The 17,358-nt window shown below is 42.0% G+C and overlaps 1 protein-coding gene across 3 annotated transcripts in view; it reads right to left on the reverse strand.

Moving 5' to 3' along the window:
* Window positions 1-2,809: 2,809 nt before the first annotated feature.
* USF3 (upstream transcription factor family member 3) overlaps window positions 2,810-17,358 on the reverse strand; it is a 47,510-nt gene continuing 32,961 nt past the window's right edge. For all 3 annotated transcript variants that reach the window (XM_027522574.1, XM_027522385.1, XM_027522478.1), the window contains 2 exons: window positions 12,818-12,914; window positions 2,810-10,132 (listed from right to left, as the gene is read on the reverse strand). In XM_027522574.1, coding sequence (XP_027378375.1) covers window positions 3,702-10,132; window positions 12,818-12,914 — 6,528 coding nt within the window. In that variant the 3' untranslated portion in view covers window positions 2,810-3,701. The remainder of the gene's footprint in view (window positions 10,133-12,817; window positions 12,915-17,358) is intronic.

Below are 17,358 nucleotides of genomic sequence, written 5' to 3' on the forward strand. Positions count from 1 at the left end.
ATTGCTGGAACACCCCAAAGGTCTTAACATAAAAACAAAAACAAACTTCCTGGAATAGTATAAAATATCCCAAAACAACTTTTATGTACCAAAAAGAGAAATGACATCTTTTATCCATGATTGACACATTAGAAATTTTTGCATGATAAGAAATATGAAATTTTTTACCCTATCAGAAGTTGCTGTATTAAATGTTTAGAGGAATCAACATCTTCCTGAAATTGATTCCAGGTGATCAATAACACTATGAGAGAAATTATTTAATCAATGATTCACTTATGCTTCATACATGTTTGTGTATTTCTAGATTACAAATTTATCTGTAGAAATGATTTTACATTCTGTAGACATATATTAGCAAGCCACGAATAACATTAAATTTACTATAACCAAAACTATGTTCTCTGCCATGTTTGCCAAAAAAAAAAAATCCATATTGTTATATATTAAATGATAAATTTCCTTGCCCAATTCATGTAGCTCTAATTATCAAATACTTAATACTGCTTAAACCTCATATAATCATGCTTATAAATCAAGTAAGATTACTGTGCTCTGAACATTTTCAGAATTGAGTTTGTATATAAACACATACGTATGCATCTGTCTGTAAGACAATTAAAGCTATATGGAAGCAGGGGCCAAATTATTTGCAGATGGTCACATTTTTCCTCAGAGGGTCAAATAAGCCTTACTTAGGGATAGAGACTCATTTGGAATCAAAGTGTTGTACACTTGGAATGAAAGTTCTGAGGAATGTAAATATTATCTCTGAAGAGAGCTGAGCAGAAAAATACAATTGAGACAACAGAGAAATACTTGCAAGTACCAGGCTTGAGGCCTTTCCACTGAATGTTCAAATTCAGCTTCTCCTTGGCCTGTTACCTTAGTTCTGATTTTACCTAACAGTCCCCAGTTTTGCAGAACTCAACAGCCACTGCGTGTGCGCGTATGTGTGAGTGCACGTGCGTGCACAGAGGGAAAAGAGAGGAAGAGAAGGTAGGAAAGAGAGAGAGAGGATGAATAGCTGAACACTCTAAGAACAGTTCTTGAAACTGGCAGATTAGACCTTTCAAGTACAAGGAAAAACTTGAATGTTAAAGCTTAAAATTCAGTTAAAATAAGTTATAAATGTCATATTTTTTCTCAATTAAACGTTTTAACTGTTTACCTGTTTTCTTAAGTAACTTTTTCATGAAGCTCTCCTATTTCTCCCCATGACCATTCTGAAGGAAGAAAATACAGACATTTTCTTTCAGTATATTTTTTGCGCCGAGGAGGCGGCCTCCGCCAGCAGCAGGGGAGTTTGGTAAGAACAGCGAAAGAGGCACAGATGACCCTTTTGCTGAGACCCTTTTGCTGTAGTAGAGGTATTCACTAGAGTTAGCTGCTCTAACCAAGCCTTCTGTGTGTGTTCAGTCGCTCAGGCCTGTCTGACTCTTGTGATCCCATGGACTGTAGCCCGCTAGGGCCCTCTGTCCATGGGATTTCCCAGGCAAGAATACTGGAGTGGGTTGCCATTTCCTTCTCCAACCAAGCATTAGGAGGCTTTTTTTTTTTTCCCAAATGAGAATAAAACCAAAACACTGGTCTGTGGGTTAACTTTGTTAACAGAGCAGACAGAACAGTTTATATCTCCCACTCCATTCCATTTTTGGCAGAATATAACAACAAGCAATGGGCTTGAAATATGAGTACACATCAACTGTTTTCTTAACTTTTAATAAAGTTTTCAAAATGCAATACATGAATTTTGAATATATATCTTTAAAATTCAAAATTCATTCTTAACTTCAGTGGGGCTTTAAAAACAACTCTATATCAAGTTCTACTCTTCAGCAGGTCTCAGGTGTCAATTTCCTATTTTCAGATCGCAGGCCTATTTTGAAAGAGCTAGTTTATACCTTAAAATCTATGTCGAAGTACACACACACTCACACACGTGAACTTATAAAAAGACAATTTTTTGAAGCACCATTTCACATCTACCATCAGGAAAAGCAATGAACAAATTCATCCTCTCATTGTAAGTCTACAATGAAGGGTAATAATGCAATATACAATGCCATATCTTGAATATAAATACCAGTAAGTGAAAATACTGACAGAGCTTAAGACTCTGTTCAGAAATATTTGAAAAGTAAGGCTCAAATAACTGTTGATTCCAAACACACTATTAAGTGATCAGTCCCTAATGATTAAACAAATACCAAAGAACCTATTTCAAGATCAAATAGAACAAAGAGAGAATTCTACAACAAAACTCAATGAGTGAAACAATCCTTAACTGAACACATGCAAAACCTCACAATACAACTGGCTATCATCCTTATGGCCTGATGCAAAATGCAAGGACAAAATGGAAAACATCTACGTACTCTGCTGTTTAGCTTTCCACTTTTAAGGCTACTTGTTTAAGGAAGACCTTTGCTTTACAGGACCTTGGCACATTAAAGGATAAAATCACTGGAGATGGTGACTGCAGCCATGCATTAAAAGCAGCTTACATCTTGGAAGGAAAGTTATGACCCATCTAGACAGCATATTGAAAAGCAGAGACATTACTTTCTCAACAAAGGTCCATCTAGTCAAGGCTATGGTTCTTCCAGTAGTCATGTATGGATGTGAGAGCTGGACTATAAAGAAAGCTGAGCGCAGAAGAATTGACGCTTTTGAACTGTGGTGTTGGAGAAGACTCTTGAGAGTCCCTTGGACTGCAAGGAGATCCAACCAGTCCATCCTGAAGGAAATCAGTCCTGAATATTCATTGGAAGGACTGATGTTGAAGCTGAAACTCCAATACTTTGGCCACCTGATGCAAAGAGCTGATTCATTTGAAAAGACCCTGATGCTGGGAAAGATTGAGGGCAGGAGGAGAAGGGGACAAAAGAGGATGAGATGGTTGGATGGCATCACTGACTCAATGGACATGAGCTTGAGTAAACTCCGGGAGTTGGTGATGGACAGGGAGGCCTGGCGTGCTGCAGTTCATGGGGTCGCAAAGAGTCGTATGTAACTGAGCAACTAAACTGAACTGACGGTTCCCTAATTTGGAAAACAAGACATGGAATTCAGATAATTTATGAATTGTTATAATTAAGGAAGAAGCTTCTACCTAAACCAAACCTTGGGAATAAAGCTTGATTCAATAACTCACCTATTTGCTAACTGCTTGACTTGAATCACGGACATTCATTCTACATTAATTCAACACCTGCCATGGGTAAGAGACTGTTCCAGAATACACTTGGCCAGCATTTGGTTACAAGCCACTGTGTTCTACTGAAATGTCTGTATTGTTGGAGAGCAACTCCACTATCTCAATCATCTATTTTACAAATTGTCAACAATCAAATTTAAAATCTAGGTGATGACACCAGGATGACTTCTCCCACCTTCCAGTCGATTAGTATCTAGAGAATGTCAGATTATAAATCAAGCCTGAAAATGTCAGTCTGCTTGGGCAATTTAAAGCGCACACCGTGCAGTTAAAAATGAAAGATAAATTTTTTTTGACAACCTAGTATGTGCCTCATCTCTGACATGGCTTCCCTACATTCAGAAGATAACTGGCAACTGATTAAACAAACACAAGGAGATACACTCACACACTCTCTCTCTTCCTGTGCATGTATGTGTGAACACACATACAAATACATGTGTAATCTCACTCGTTACACTTATGTTTAGTCAATCGGTATTTAAACAGCTGAACTGCAATCATGACCTAAGATATGGCTTATGTTGTGGGCAGGTCTGTTGGAGGACTGTTTGGAAGAGTCTGAGGCAGAGGAGTTTGCTATCGTAAGCAAAGGGGACATCGCTGAGCCATCAGGAAGAGCTGTAGCTATTTCTGGAAACAAAGATGTCATATTAAAATTGGATAAGTGAGAGTTGGTCATGTGCATTGGAGGCATGTCGGGGAGAAGAGGAAAACTCGGTTGAGCAAAGCCAACAGGTCGGGGAGGAGACAGAATTGATCCAAATCGGTTATTCAAACTTCCACTGTTTACCTTCTCTGTGCTGGGATTTGAGAACATTTGATTAGGAAAATAGGGGATTGAAATATCATTGGACAGTGTGGGATGAGCAGGAGAGTATGGGGGATAGAAGGAGGGGAGAGTATTTTGGGGATCCACAGGGATGAGGGCTGGGGTTCGAGTGGCACTAGGCTGAGTAACCTGTGGAATGAAAGAAGCATTAGCGTTTATTGGCGGGTTCATGCCACCCTCGGGGATAAAAGGAAAACCAAAATTTTGTGATAGCGTGTGCTGGTCAGGCACTGAGTTATCATTAGGTACTTGTGGGCTATCTGGCATGAAACGAACAATACTTCCTCTCTTTTCTGCAGCAGGTTGTTGGCGTCCAAGAATCATACTGCCGCCAGTAGACAGAGGAAGGTGAGGAAGACTTGGATCAAAGACATTGCTATGTCTTGGGTTTCCGGAGCGAGTCCTTTCAGGTGGACGAATTTTGGAACCGCCGCTGTCTGGCAACGGATGCCTTGATCGCTGGGGAACTGAAGAACTGGTTTGACGTACAGGAGGCCCTTGGTCAGCATTTCCGTGAGACGCAGACGGATGCGGCAAAGCTGGCCTTGCAACCCCATGCATGTTGGTTGTGACTGGAGGGTTCATGTGGCCCTTGGTCCCATGACTGTCAGTAATCCTCATGGGATTGGATTTCTGTACAGAAACATTGGGACTCGTGTTTCGACCCTGAATATCTCCTGAAGACGAAGAACTTGAAAACGGAATATTCAAGGTGCTGTTCCGGGTGTTAATTGCGCCCAGGGACATGTCACAGCTCTCCCTACTCTGACTCTCACTGTCCCTTCTAATATGGACACTTTCATGGCTGGGGGGACAGTTATATTCAATTGCAGAGGAGGGACCACACTGTGTATTCCTCTGATGTTCTGAGAGGGATCTCTGACTTCCAATGACCTGATCGCCCAGGTGAGGGGCAAGTAAACTCTGCATGAAACTTTGGTGACATGTATTTTCATTGTCCCTTGTTGGGATAGCATTTCCTGTTGGGATGCTCTGAACTGGTGGATAAGGTAATCGCTTTTGGCGGTCGACTGGTGGTGGACCAGGGTTTTGACTAATACGAAAAGCTTGGGGCTGCATACTCCTCAAAGATGATACAGGGTTACCTATTTCATTATTTCTTGAAGACTGTACTTCAAAATTATTCTGGGGCTGCTGACTGGCTCCACTTGGTTTAAATGTCTGACAGTCAGAAAGGCGGATATCTGAGGCAGTATGGTCCACACGACCCTGCATATTATGAATGGCTAAACTCTTGTTTCTGGGAACATCAAGGTAGCTTCTCATTTCAAGCTGATCTGAAACTCTGGAACCCTGAATCGATATACCCATTCTCTGCTCTGAATTAGAAGATGTTTTTCCAATGAGTGCCTCAGCAGAGTAACTTGAAACTCTGTTTCTCTCCGGCCTGTGTGGAGCACAGGTCATGTCTGAAGGTCTCGTCACAATACTCGATTGGGATGCCATTTGCTGCTCTATGCCTCTTGATGTCAACAGCCTCTGCATTGGATTATGCCCAGATACGTGTTCAGAAGAAACCCCCGGAGCTTGCTGCCGGCTTCCCACCTCCTGCTGGTGCAGAATATCTTGACTGAGGTGGTTCTGGTGGTTCCGGCTGGTGGAAGGGTTTTCACAACTCTTCTCTGCCTGGGAGCTTCCAAAATGTTGCTGCATCTGTTGTTGCATCTGCTGATGGTGCGGGTGCGGCTGACCGCTCTTAGGTCGGGATTGGTCAGTTCCATGATGCTTGGGTTGTAAAGACAGCTGAGAGGCCTGAGTGCCCTGAACAAGATTCCTCTTTTTTTGCATCTGAACTTCCTGTTGCAGGGTTCTCTGTTGGTGGACGCTGTGGGGCTGAGAGTGGACAGAACTCTCTGCGTGAGGTACGTGACGCTGCAGCTGATACAAGTGATGCCTCTCTCTCAACTGCCCTGCTTGCTGCTGCTGCTTTAAGTAGACGTGGTTACTATGCAGGTGAGGTACCCCTTGAGCTGGAACATGTTGCTGCAGGGCCTGCAGATGTTGGCCGGCCTGGGCTGGCTGCTGTTCAGCAATGGAAGCCTGCGAACCACACTGAACCTCGGTCTGCCTCAATGCGGGGACCACAAAGTTGTTACTAGGCGGAAATAATCGAGTAAGGCCGTCCCCGTGTGCTGGGTTGCTAATAGGCACAACTGAGTTTGAAGAGTTGGGAGGAATCTGACCAACCATCATTTGAGTTTGATCGGAAATGCTGTCTGGAGTTCGGCTCATCAGGGACAGACCTTCAAGCCGGAGGGCGGCTGGCTGACAATGCTTCTGACGTTTAGCTGAAGACAGTAAAAGGTCATCCTGGACAGCACGTTTAGTAGAGTCTTTACGGCTTTCGTGACTTGGCTTTAAGAGCGGCTCTTGAATTGGTGTGTTTGGTACAGTACCAGCCATAGTATTTAGGTGTTCTTGGGAGTATTCAGTCATCAGGGATGGTCCAGGAGGCTGACTGCCATAGGAACCAGATGAAACTGTCAGATTCACTGTTGTAGGAACAGCTGTTTGCTCTGAAGTTTGGGATAAACCAGTGCAGCTGACCAGAGGATGGCTGAGGGTACTCTGGTGAATAAGATTATTCACACTTAAACTGGTGATGCTTGGTGGCTGGGAAGTCGAAACCTGTAAAGAGGCATTTGATGTTTTCATTCCTACAGAACAACTTGGTTTTTCAAGGGGCCTATCCACAGTGGCTTCAATTGAATCCTGAGAATTAAATTCATTTGGTGTTGCTTCTGCCTGTCCTGGACCATTCTCTTTAGATATCTGTGTTTTGAAAGGCTGGTCTCCCTCTAAAGAGGATGCTTCAGAAGGCTTTGAAGGAACTTCCCGTATATCAGCTGGTACCTGAGTACCAGCTCTTCCCTTCTCAAGGTTCTCCTGGTCAAAAATAGCTCGTGCTGCAAGAGCAACTATATCAGTTTGCTCCACAAAGGTGCAGCTGTCACACGTATTAGTCGCTGCATTGCTGGTGACGTCCTCTCTGGCTGTTTCAGGAAGCATAGATGCAACTGAGAAACTACGACTACTGCCAGAGCTGGTCGACATGGGAGAGTCAGCCTGCCTACTGGTGAGCAAAGAACCATTAATAACCTCCTGGTCAGGGATGCACGAATGAGGCTGTCCTGGGTCTCTATCATCACTGCTCATCAGTAATAGCTCCTGTTTGGGATGCAACTCAACATTTGAATCAACTATTTTAGAATTTTCTGAAGAAAAGTCAGGATGGTCCACCTGGACTGAAAGAGATGATTTCTGAGGGTCTTTTTCTTTAGCAAGACCAGAGAGCAGTGCAGTTAAACCCTGCCCCTTTAAGAGACCTGTGGTTGGTACTGTATCTGATGACGCTTGCTGAACCCTGCAAGGGTCAGCAATGACTCCCACTTCAGAAACACAGTCAGTACTTGTAGTGCTCGTGGTAGATGACAAGTGAGAAACCTGAGAGACCAAAACGGGGGCATCATCCGCAGAGGAAATCAACACGTTGGCTGACGTGCAGGATTTGGCAGCATCTGGCAATGCCAAACTACTCGGTGGCGTATCCTGAGATGTCTCTCGTTGTGAAATGGGGAGAAAATCTTTGGATTTTGCTGGGGCCATTGTAAATTGTTCACTTGTTACAGATTCTTGGGAGGGTGGGCTAGACTCTTCGGCTGACTTAGATTTGGGTACAGACTCAGGCATCACTGATTCAGAATTCAGAACATTCAAAGAATGTGAACCAGAAACACTTACACTATTTGTCTGGGACACAATGGCAGATGGTAACACACCAGGGAGGCTTTCCAGAAGTCCATCATTACATGATGGCTCTGCGGAACCTTCAGTGCTGGGGCCATCTGACTTGCCCACATCTCTGACTGCATTCAGGGAGCAGGCTGACTTGTTAGTGGCTAAGTGTTTCTTGACACCCGGCTTCTTATTCAACCTTTTTGCCTTCGTGTTAGGCACACAAGCCACAGTGTTCACTGAGGGAGTAGTCACTAGGTTGTAAGTACTGGGTAGTGTGGCTGAATTATCTGTTGTCATGGGAGGTGCTACAGTTGTTAATGAAACACAGTTAGCTGGGGTGATTTGACTATTTGCAGCAGTTTGAGGATGGACTGGCTGGCTAACAGACAACTGTACACAGCTTTGCCCAGCCATCTGTGATATGCTTTGATTGAGGCTGGCCAAAGCGCCAAAGGTATTCAGGGCAACATTGGTATTTGGATCTTCGCTGGTGGTGGGCTGAATAATTTGCATAGGGGTTTGATTTGTAGTTCCTGATGAAGACATCACAGGCTGCAAAGCAAAGAGCTGTCCATTTAAAGAAATGGTTTGAGGCTGCTGTTGGCTGGATACAGTAACAGAAAAAGTTTGTGTGGAATTCGACGCTGATAAAGATGTAGGTCGTGGTAATATGTGGACAAGGTGCTTTCCTCCAAAAGTCTGTGGGGTGGAAACATTTTGCACTGAATTGTTAGACCCTATGATAGCACTGGCTCCATTGACAGGGAGTCGAACAGAACCGGGAGGTGGAGCAGAGAGAAGTGGCAAAGTATTCTGGTTAGCTGCCTGGATGATGACTATCTGTTGACCTACCGTTTGGTTGGGAACCTCTGCCCTCATCACTGTTGGGCACGGGGTGGTGCTGGGTGGTTGAAGAATGATAACGTTCTGATTAGCAGGAGCTGCATTAACAGCTGACCCCACTGGCTGAGCCATCTGAATCACCTGCATGGCAGAATTCAATGGGAGGATACTTTTTGGAGGCTGAGACTTAACTTGTGGCTGGGTGATCAGTGGCTGCATAGGTAAAGGTGGACAGGAAGGCAAGGTTACAACTACTTGCTCAACTGGCTGCCCCTCTGCTGGAAAGGAATTATTCAAGCTGATGCCTGGAGCCACACATCTACTGTGGTTGGCTGTGGTGGGGCTAGTGCCAGACTCATTTAATACCGGGGTCACAGCAGAAGACGGTGTCTGGCTTAAGGGCTGAATAGTGTTTCCCGCCAGTTGCAAAGTAGTCCACGTTGTCTGTGTGTTTCCAGCTGAGGAAATTCGGGTAAGGCTATTCATGTTTTTCAAATCTGAAGTACTGACAGCTGAAGAAGGCAAAGAACAAGAAAGAGTCCAACCACTGTCCATAGGGTTTGCAGAAAGGGTGCTTACAGGCATGGTGATCATCCCTCCTCCAGGGACAGACGGGGCCACCACCATGGTAACACTTGCGGAGTCTGCACCCTTGCTACTGCTTGCCATACAAGAATCACCAGCAGGTCTGGGAGGCTGGGAGCAGACTGCGGTGGTGACGGAAACAACCAGGGTGGTTTGAAGATCACTTCTGTGATCCTGTGTGCTCCGGCAGGACTCGCTTCCAGGCTGTCCTTGAGTGGCAGTTGCTGAGCAGCTGGAGGAGATGCTTGTGGCACAAGGGACCGTTTTCTTCAATACTTGGGGGCTTTCTTGCCCCTTCTTATTTTCTGAAGAATTTTGATCATTTAGACACGTGTGCGATGAACAATGCTGGGGTGGTTCAGGCCCAACAGGAACAGCGACCAGTGAGCTGCTGGTGGGACCAAGCACACTAGACTCACTTTCGGAGGTGGAGAGCTCAAGAATGTTTTGAGCAGAAAGAGCAGCAGGAAGACAAAGAGGAACAGGCTGGTTGGCAGCCAATGCAGAAACCGTGGTCTGATGCCATGGCTTGTTTTCAGAAGGGTAAACTCCAGAAATAGACACAGGAGTCACAAGATTGCAAGTCCTCTGCACTGGCACCACATTGGCAGTTTGCTTTTGTAAATTATGACCAACATTAAAGGTTATCCCCTGAACAGCTGTTCCCTGGCTGTTTCCACCAGGCTGACTCCCATTGGAATAAACAATGATATTTTTTTGAACCTGGTCACTGGGAATAACAACAGAGACCTTTGAATTTTTAAGATTTCCTTTCCAGTGGATTGTGGGGTCGTCATATAAACATATGTCATTTGCTTTTAGTAATTCAATATATCGGCCGTTTTCTTTTTGAATTTCTTCCAGTTGTTTACGTAGCTTTTTAATTTCTTCAGCTATAATATCAAAAAGAAAAAACTTTTTAAATTACCTCTAAATGTCAGTATTTACATTAATTTAAGAAAGAGCTGTATACTGAGCTACTGAATTCTAATTTTAGCAGCCTAAATACCTCAACTGAAATCTTCAGCTCTTTTACAATATAAGTTCTTTCTTCTTTTTAGAATGGTATCTCAAACGTCTACTCAATCCTTTTAAAGGTACATATCTTTAAAGATCAACAACTCAAAGGTCAAAAATTACTCATAATGTAGAAATCTCAAAATTACCGAATTCAAAATAGGGCACCTGAAAAGGTGAAGCAAGGAAAAACATACTGCTATCATGGAAACATGCTAGGAAAATAACACTGAATATCAATATAGTAGCATTTCAATGTTAAAATAACAAACATTACTTATGGTGGTAACAGTCTTTTCCCCCTCCCCCAACCGACCACACCTGCCACCCAGCTTGTGGAATCTCAGTACCCCGATTAGGGACTGAACCCATGTCATGGCAGGGAAGTTCAGAATCCTAACCACTAGGCAACCAGGGAACTCCAGACAGTCTCTTTTATAAATGGCTTTGAAACAGCAGAGACCAAGTAGAACATGTAAGAAGTAAGGTGGGAGGGCGATAAGAAGGCATCAGTAGTGAAACTTGCACTCTCCTCGGTAGGGCCATGTTCTCTACTGAGGCACGAAGATGTCTGTGATGCCCTAAATCATTTTAAAAGAGACAGCCTCACTCATGGATCCTACTAAGGGTTAGGCTTGGCTGTTGGTACTTATGCTCAGTGACCCTACATAGCTCCACCTGCCTTGTCATAGTGGTAGGTATTCACCACTCCCTCCGCCAAAGGCAGCTGATCCTCAAGGCCAATACCCTACATGGTAGCCTGAAATAAAAAGTTCTGTTCCAACAAGGAGGAGCTGAGACTATCAAATTGCTTTCTCAGGTATTTAAACAGGAGACACAGAAGAAGGATGCCAATGTGCTACAGACATCAGAAATTAAAGGACAATTATCATGGACTAAATAATAAAGATGATTGTTCTCACTTACTGGACACTTACTATATGCCTGGTACTTTGCATTCACTGTCTCATTTACTAATAATAAAAATAGTAACAACAACAGATAACATTTATCAAGCACTTACTATGTTCTGGGCTTTACTCTAAGTGCTTTACCTGTGTTATCTCTTTTAATTCTCATAACGAACATGAGATGGGAACTACCTTTGTCATCACTTCTTTTAGATGTAAAAAAACAGGTTCAGAATAAACAAATACTTTGTTTAAAGTTGACCAGATAGATGTTACAATTATCCTCATTTTAAGGTAGAGGGACTGAGACCTGGAGCTGAGTAAAGGAAGCCAAGACTCACACCCTGGTGGTCCTGACCCCCAAGGCCACTGCTGTGGTCACTGTGCGAGACTGTCATGGACAGTGAGCATGTGGAGGAAGCTTTTGGGACAAGAAAAGAAGGGAGAGCAGAGGCACACACACAGAAAGGATGATGACAGAAACGACAACACAATCGGACTTAAGGGGCCTCAGGTGCCCCCCCAACTCCTGGTCTGGCTATTCAGCTCCTCTTGAATCCCACGCCACTTGAGTTTCTCTTTTCCTTAAGGTAACTTGATGGCCTCAGACACTGGGCTATGAAACCAGAGGAGCCCTCATTAGAAACACTCTAGCCTTATCATCCCTTTTGTGGGTGCCAAACATTGACTGGTTACCAAACATTGATTATGTATCTAATTGCCTGACAGCAGCATAAAACAGGACCTGGACCATAAACGACAGCTGGCTGAGGGGGGTGGGGTAAGCTGTCATCTAACTTAAAAGTAAACAAGAATTCGGAGCGCTGACCTTCTAGATGTGCTTTCCAGTATCCTCCTCATTTCTTACAATAATCACTGCTTTGCATCATCTCCACCTCAATAAATTCCGCCTTTGTTTCTCTCCTTTCAAGGTGACCTACTGAGTTGTCATAGGAGATTCTCTCTCTGCTATTCTCAGAGACATAAATCAAAGATGGCTCAAACTGCCCTACCCCTCAGAGCTTTATATTTGCCTGGGGTATATTTCTTTTCAGCTGTCATAAGAAACCTTCTCTTCAGTGCAAGTGGGAAAACAGAACTCATCTGACAGCATTAAAAAAGTCACCTCTAAAAATTAATATTATTAAATGACCAGGAAGTCTAAGTCACACAATGCATGCAGTACACACAATTATGAATTGAATGCTTTGGCCTTTGAGTTAATTCATAGTTGAGGGTTGATACAGGCATATACCTGTTTTTAAGTTACACTGAGCAGGACTCCCCTTACATGCTCTTATGGGATTTTCCCTAGCTGGGAGATCCATTTAGAATAAAGGAGAAACAGAACTATTCATGAATTAAGCAAACAGAAAGTACAAAAAGAGTATAAAATAAAAATTGTGTGTGCCTACAAGGTAAGAACTGGGGAAGAGATATGCCTACAAAGAAGAGGGGAAGAGATAAACTTGAATAAAGGCTGAATTTATTTGCAACACTATTCTCACAGACCCACTGAATACATGGTCTTAATAATGTTTCGGGACAAAAAAACCTTCTGTATCCTAATACAGTATCATAAGTCGCACTGTGACACAAAGGCCTGAACACTGAAAAAACAATGAAAAGTAAGAATCCCCAAATCTTTACCTTGTTCATTGTTTCCTCCGTTAAGCAGGAGTTCATCGTTCTGCCTTTTCAATTCTGTTATGTACTTAAAGGCTTGGTCCAGGATCATATTCTTGCTCTGTGAAAGAAAGTCAACCGTTTAAAAGTTTCGCTGGAGGTTAAGAACTTGCCAGAAGAAAGTTAAAGCTTTGGTTTTTCCGATACGTATGATACGTATCTTTGCACAATTTATTTATTATTTTTTTTTACATTCTTTTTTTTTTAATTTTATTTTTAAACTTTACATAATTGTATCAGTTTTGCCAAATATCAAAATGAATCCACCACAGGTATACATGCGTTCCCCATCCTGAACCCTCCTCCCTCCTCCCTCCCCATACCATCCCTCTGGGTCGTCCCAGTGCACTAGCCCCAAGCATCCAGTATCGTGCATCGAACCTGGACTGGCATCTCGTTTCATACATGATATTTTACATGTTTCAATGCCATTCTCCTAAATCTTCCCACCCTCTCCCTCTCCCATAGAGTCCATAAGACTGTTCTATACATCACTGTCTCTTTTGCTGTCTCGTACACAGGGTTATTGTTACCATCTTTCTAAATTCCATATATATGCGTTATTATACTGTATTGGTGTTTTTCCTTCTGGCTTACTTCACTCTGTATAATAGGCTCCAGTTTCATCCACCTCATTAGAACTGATTCAAATGTTTTCTTTTTAATGGCTGAGTAATACTCCATTGTGTATATGTACCATGGCTTTCTTATCCATTCATCTGCTGATGGACATCTAGGTTGCTTCCATGTCCTGGCTATTATAAACAGTGCTGCAATGAACATTGGGGTACACGTGTCTCCTTCCCTTCTGGTTTCCTCAGTGTGTATGCCCAGCAGTGGGATTGCTGGATCATAAGGCAGTTCACAATTTAAAACTGGCACTGTATTCAAAAACTTCTACTATTTACCTTTTATTTATTAAGTATTTATTGAGGCTCTGTTCTAGGTGCTGGGGATGTAATAAAAAGGACAAAGTTCTTGACCTTGAGGAATATTACTTGTTTATGAGGAATTATTATATAAAAATATTTATATTTACAAATAAAATCAGGTGGTGACAAGTGTTATGAAGAAAAATAAAGCAGCGTCTTTTACTCTCTTAATTAAGTCACCTCCCTCCAGGCTGCAGTTTGAGTTTAGATGCATCTTTCTCCAGGAACTCTTTCATGGGCCTCTCTGTTCCAGAATTCTGTATTTCCTTGGGTAAACTGCAGCAATTGTTCCTCTCTTACTAGAATATTTAGCTCCTCCACTTAGCATTTCTGTAACGTGGGAAAGTAACTTAGTCTTTCTAAACCTCAGTTCATTTGTAAAATGGGGATAATCAAAGTGTCTACTTTGAAGGTGTGGTAAGGTTAAAGGCTTTATACAGAGAGACTCTTAGAACCCGATGGGGTATAGAGAAAAGTGCTTCGTGTTAGGTACTTGTAGCTACTATATGTCTGGTCCTATGTTAAGTACTTCAAATGCATTATTTCTTGGACTCATTAGAAGCACTATGTTGTTATTCCTTATTTTTTTAAACTTTATTGAGGTACAATTGACTAAGATATTAAAAAAAAGTAATAGTAAAGAAGGGTAAAGAAGAAATCACAGAGATGGCAGAGGTTACTCTGTACTGTGGACTGAATGTTTGTATCCCCCCATAATTCATGTTGAGGCCCTAATCCCTGAAATGACGGGGCCTTTGGAAGATAATTAGGTCATGAGGGTCTATTCTCATGGATGAGATCACTGCCCTTAGAAGAATAAACATGAGAGAGGTGATCACTGTCTCTGCCATGTGAGAACACAACCAGGAAGAAAGCCCACATCAGGAGCCAAACCAGCTGCCATCTTGATCTGGGACTCCCAGCCTCCTTAATTATAAGAAATACATTTCTGTTGTTTAAGTCACTCGGTCTATGGTAATGTTCTTAGAACAATCCAAACTGACTTAGACATTCTGCTACAATATATTTCATAAAGGGAGGCTGAGGAAGGCTCTCTGTGAGGTGATGTCTAAGCAAAAATTTGAAAGGAGTGTAAGAAAGCATGCCCTGTGGACATCTGGAGAAAGAAGGCTCAAGCAGCAGGACTGGCAAGGACTAAGGCCCCCAGGCAGGGTTGAGTTTGGCGTGTTGGAGGAACAGAATGAGACAAATGAGATGAATGAGACAAAAGGCAAGTATACAGGGAAACAGTGGGAGGAGACGGCCAGAGAGGGCCTTTAAGACCGTGCAAAAACTTCAGATTTTAATGTGAGCCTTTACTCTGTCAACCACAACTACAAACTACTCTAAAAAGTAGGTTGAGATAACAATGGCACTTGGTTGAGTTTTGGTGCCATGCTTCTAGTATCTCCATTCCTAAGCTTTTACAGAAAGGTTGTATTTTACATCAAAGTCCCTGTACTCTTTATTCAAATTTTTAAAATGGAAAACATAATATATACATACCGCAAAAATGTAAATAAGAGATATAAAATGAAAAGCACATTCCTTTTGACTTTAGCCCTCTAAAGCCCTTTCCAGAGTCAACCAAGTTACTTATGTATCTTTCCAGAAATATTACACGCCAATACATGTATATGTTATATATATGTATATGTTATATATATATATGTATATGTTATATATATGTATATGTACACACACATATCTTCTTAAAAATTCAAATAGAAGGATACTATAAACAGTATGTTACATGGGTACAACTAGAGATTATCATACTAAGTGAAGTAAGTCAGAAAGAGACAGACAAATACCATATGATATCACTTACATGTGGAATCTAAAACACAGCACAAATGAACCTGTCCACAAAACAGAAAGAGACTCACAGACATTGAGGTGAGACTTATGGTTGCCAAGGCGGATATAGGGAGGGAAAGGGATGGACTGGAAGTCTGGGGTTGTAGATACAAACTATTATATTTAGAACGCATAAACAAGGTCCCACTGTATAGCACAGGGATATCCCTGGGATAAACCATAGTGGAAATGAATTTTTAAAAAAGAAATATATATATATGCATATAACTGAATCATTTTGCCATACAATAGAGATTGGCACAATATTATAAACCAACTATACTTCAATAATACTTCCCTGATAGCTCAGGTGATAAAGAATCCGCCTGCAATGCAGGAAACCCTGGTTTGATTCCTGGGTTGGGAAGATCCGCTGGAGAAAGGGTAGCTTACCCACTCCAGTATACTTGGTCTTCCCTTGTGGCTCAGCTGGTAAAGAATCCGCCTGCAATGCGGGAGACCTGGGTTCAATCCCTGGTTGGGAAGATCCCTTGGAGAAGGCAACCCACTCTAGTATTCTGGCCTGGAGAACTCCATGGACTGTATAGTCCATGGTGTCGCAAAGAGTCGGACACAACTGAGCGACTTTCACTTTATACTTCAATAAAAAGATTTTTAAGCATGTTTTAATTTTTAAAAACATACTTTGGATATTATGGTCATTTTAACAATATTAATTCTTCGAATCCTTCAGCATGGTATATCTTTCCATTTGTGTCATCTTTAATTTTTTCCACCTGTGTCTTATAGTTTTCCAAGTACAGGTTTTTACCTCCTTAGTTAGATTTATTCCTTGGTATTGTATAGCTTTTGATGCAACTGTAAATGGGACTGTTTTCTTAATTTCTTTTTCAGATAGCTTGATCTTAGTGTATAGAAACACAACAGATTTCTGTATGTTAATTTTGTATCCTGTAAATGTATCATACAACTTTACTAAATTCATTCATGAGTTCTAGTAGTTTCCTGGTGGCATCATTAGGATTTTCTATGAAGAATACCATGTCATCTGCAAAGAGTAATAGTTTACTTCTTTCTTTCCAATTTAGATTCATTTTCTTTGTTTTTCTTATCTGATTTCTGTGGCTAGCACTTTTTTCTATTGGAAGATAATTACTTTACAATGTTGTGTTGGTTTCTGCCATACAACATGAGTCAGCCATAAGTATACATATGTCCTCTCCTTCTTGAACCTCCCTCACACCCCTCCATCCCATCCCACCCCTCTAGGTTGTCACAGAGCACCAGGTTGAGCTTCCCATGTTATAAAGCAACTTCCCACTATTTTACATATGGTAATGGAAATGCTTCAATGCTACTCTCTGAATTCATCCCACCCTCCTCTTCCCCCATGTGTCCCCAAGTTCTCGATGTCTGCATCCCTATTCCTGCCCTGCAAATATGTTCATCAGTATCATTTTCCTAGATCCCATTTATATGCATTAATATATGATATTTGTTTTTCTCTTTCTGACTTACTTCACTCTGTATAACAGGCTCTAGGTTCATCCACCTCACTAGAACTGACTTAAATTCATTCCTTTTTTATGGCTGAGTAATATTCCACCTATATACACCCATTCATCTGTTGATGGGCATCTAGGTTGCTTCTATGTCCTGGCTATTGTAAATAGTGTTGCAATGAATACTGGGGTGTGACTAGCACTTCTAATACTATGATGAGTAAAAGTGGCAAGAGTGGGCATTCTTGTC

Source organism: Bos indicus x Bos taurus, chromosome 1, assembly GCF_003369695.1.
Source record: "Bos indicus x Bos taurus breed Angus x Brahman F1 hybrid chromosome 1, Bos_hybrid_MaternalHap_v2.0, whole genome shotgun sequence".
NCBI lineage: Eukaryota > Metazoa > Chordata > Mammalia > Artiodactyla > Bovidae > Bos > Bos indicus x Bos taurus.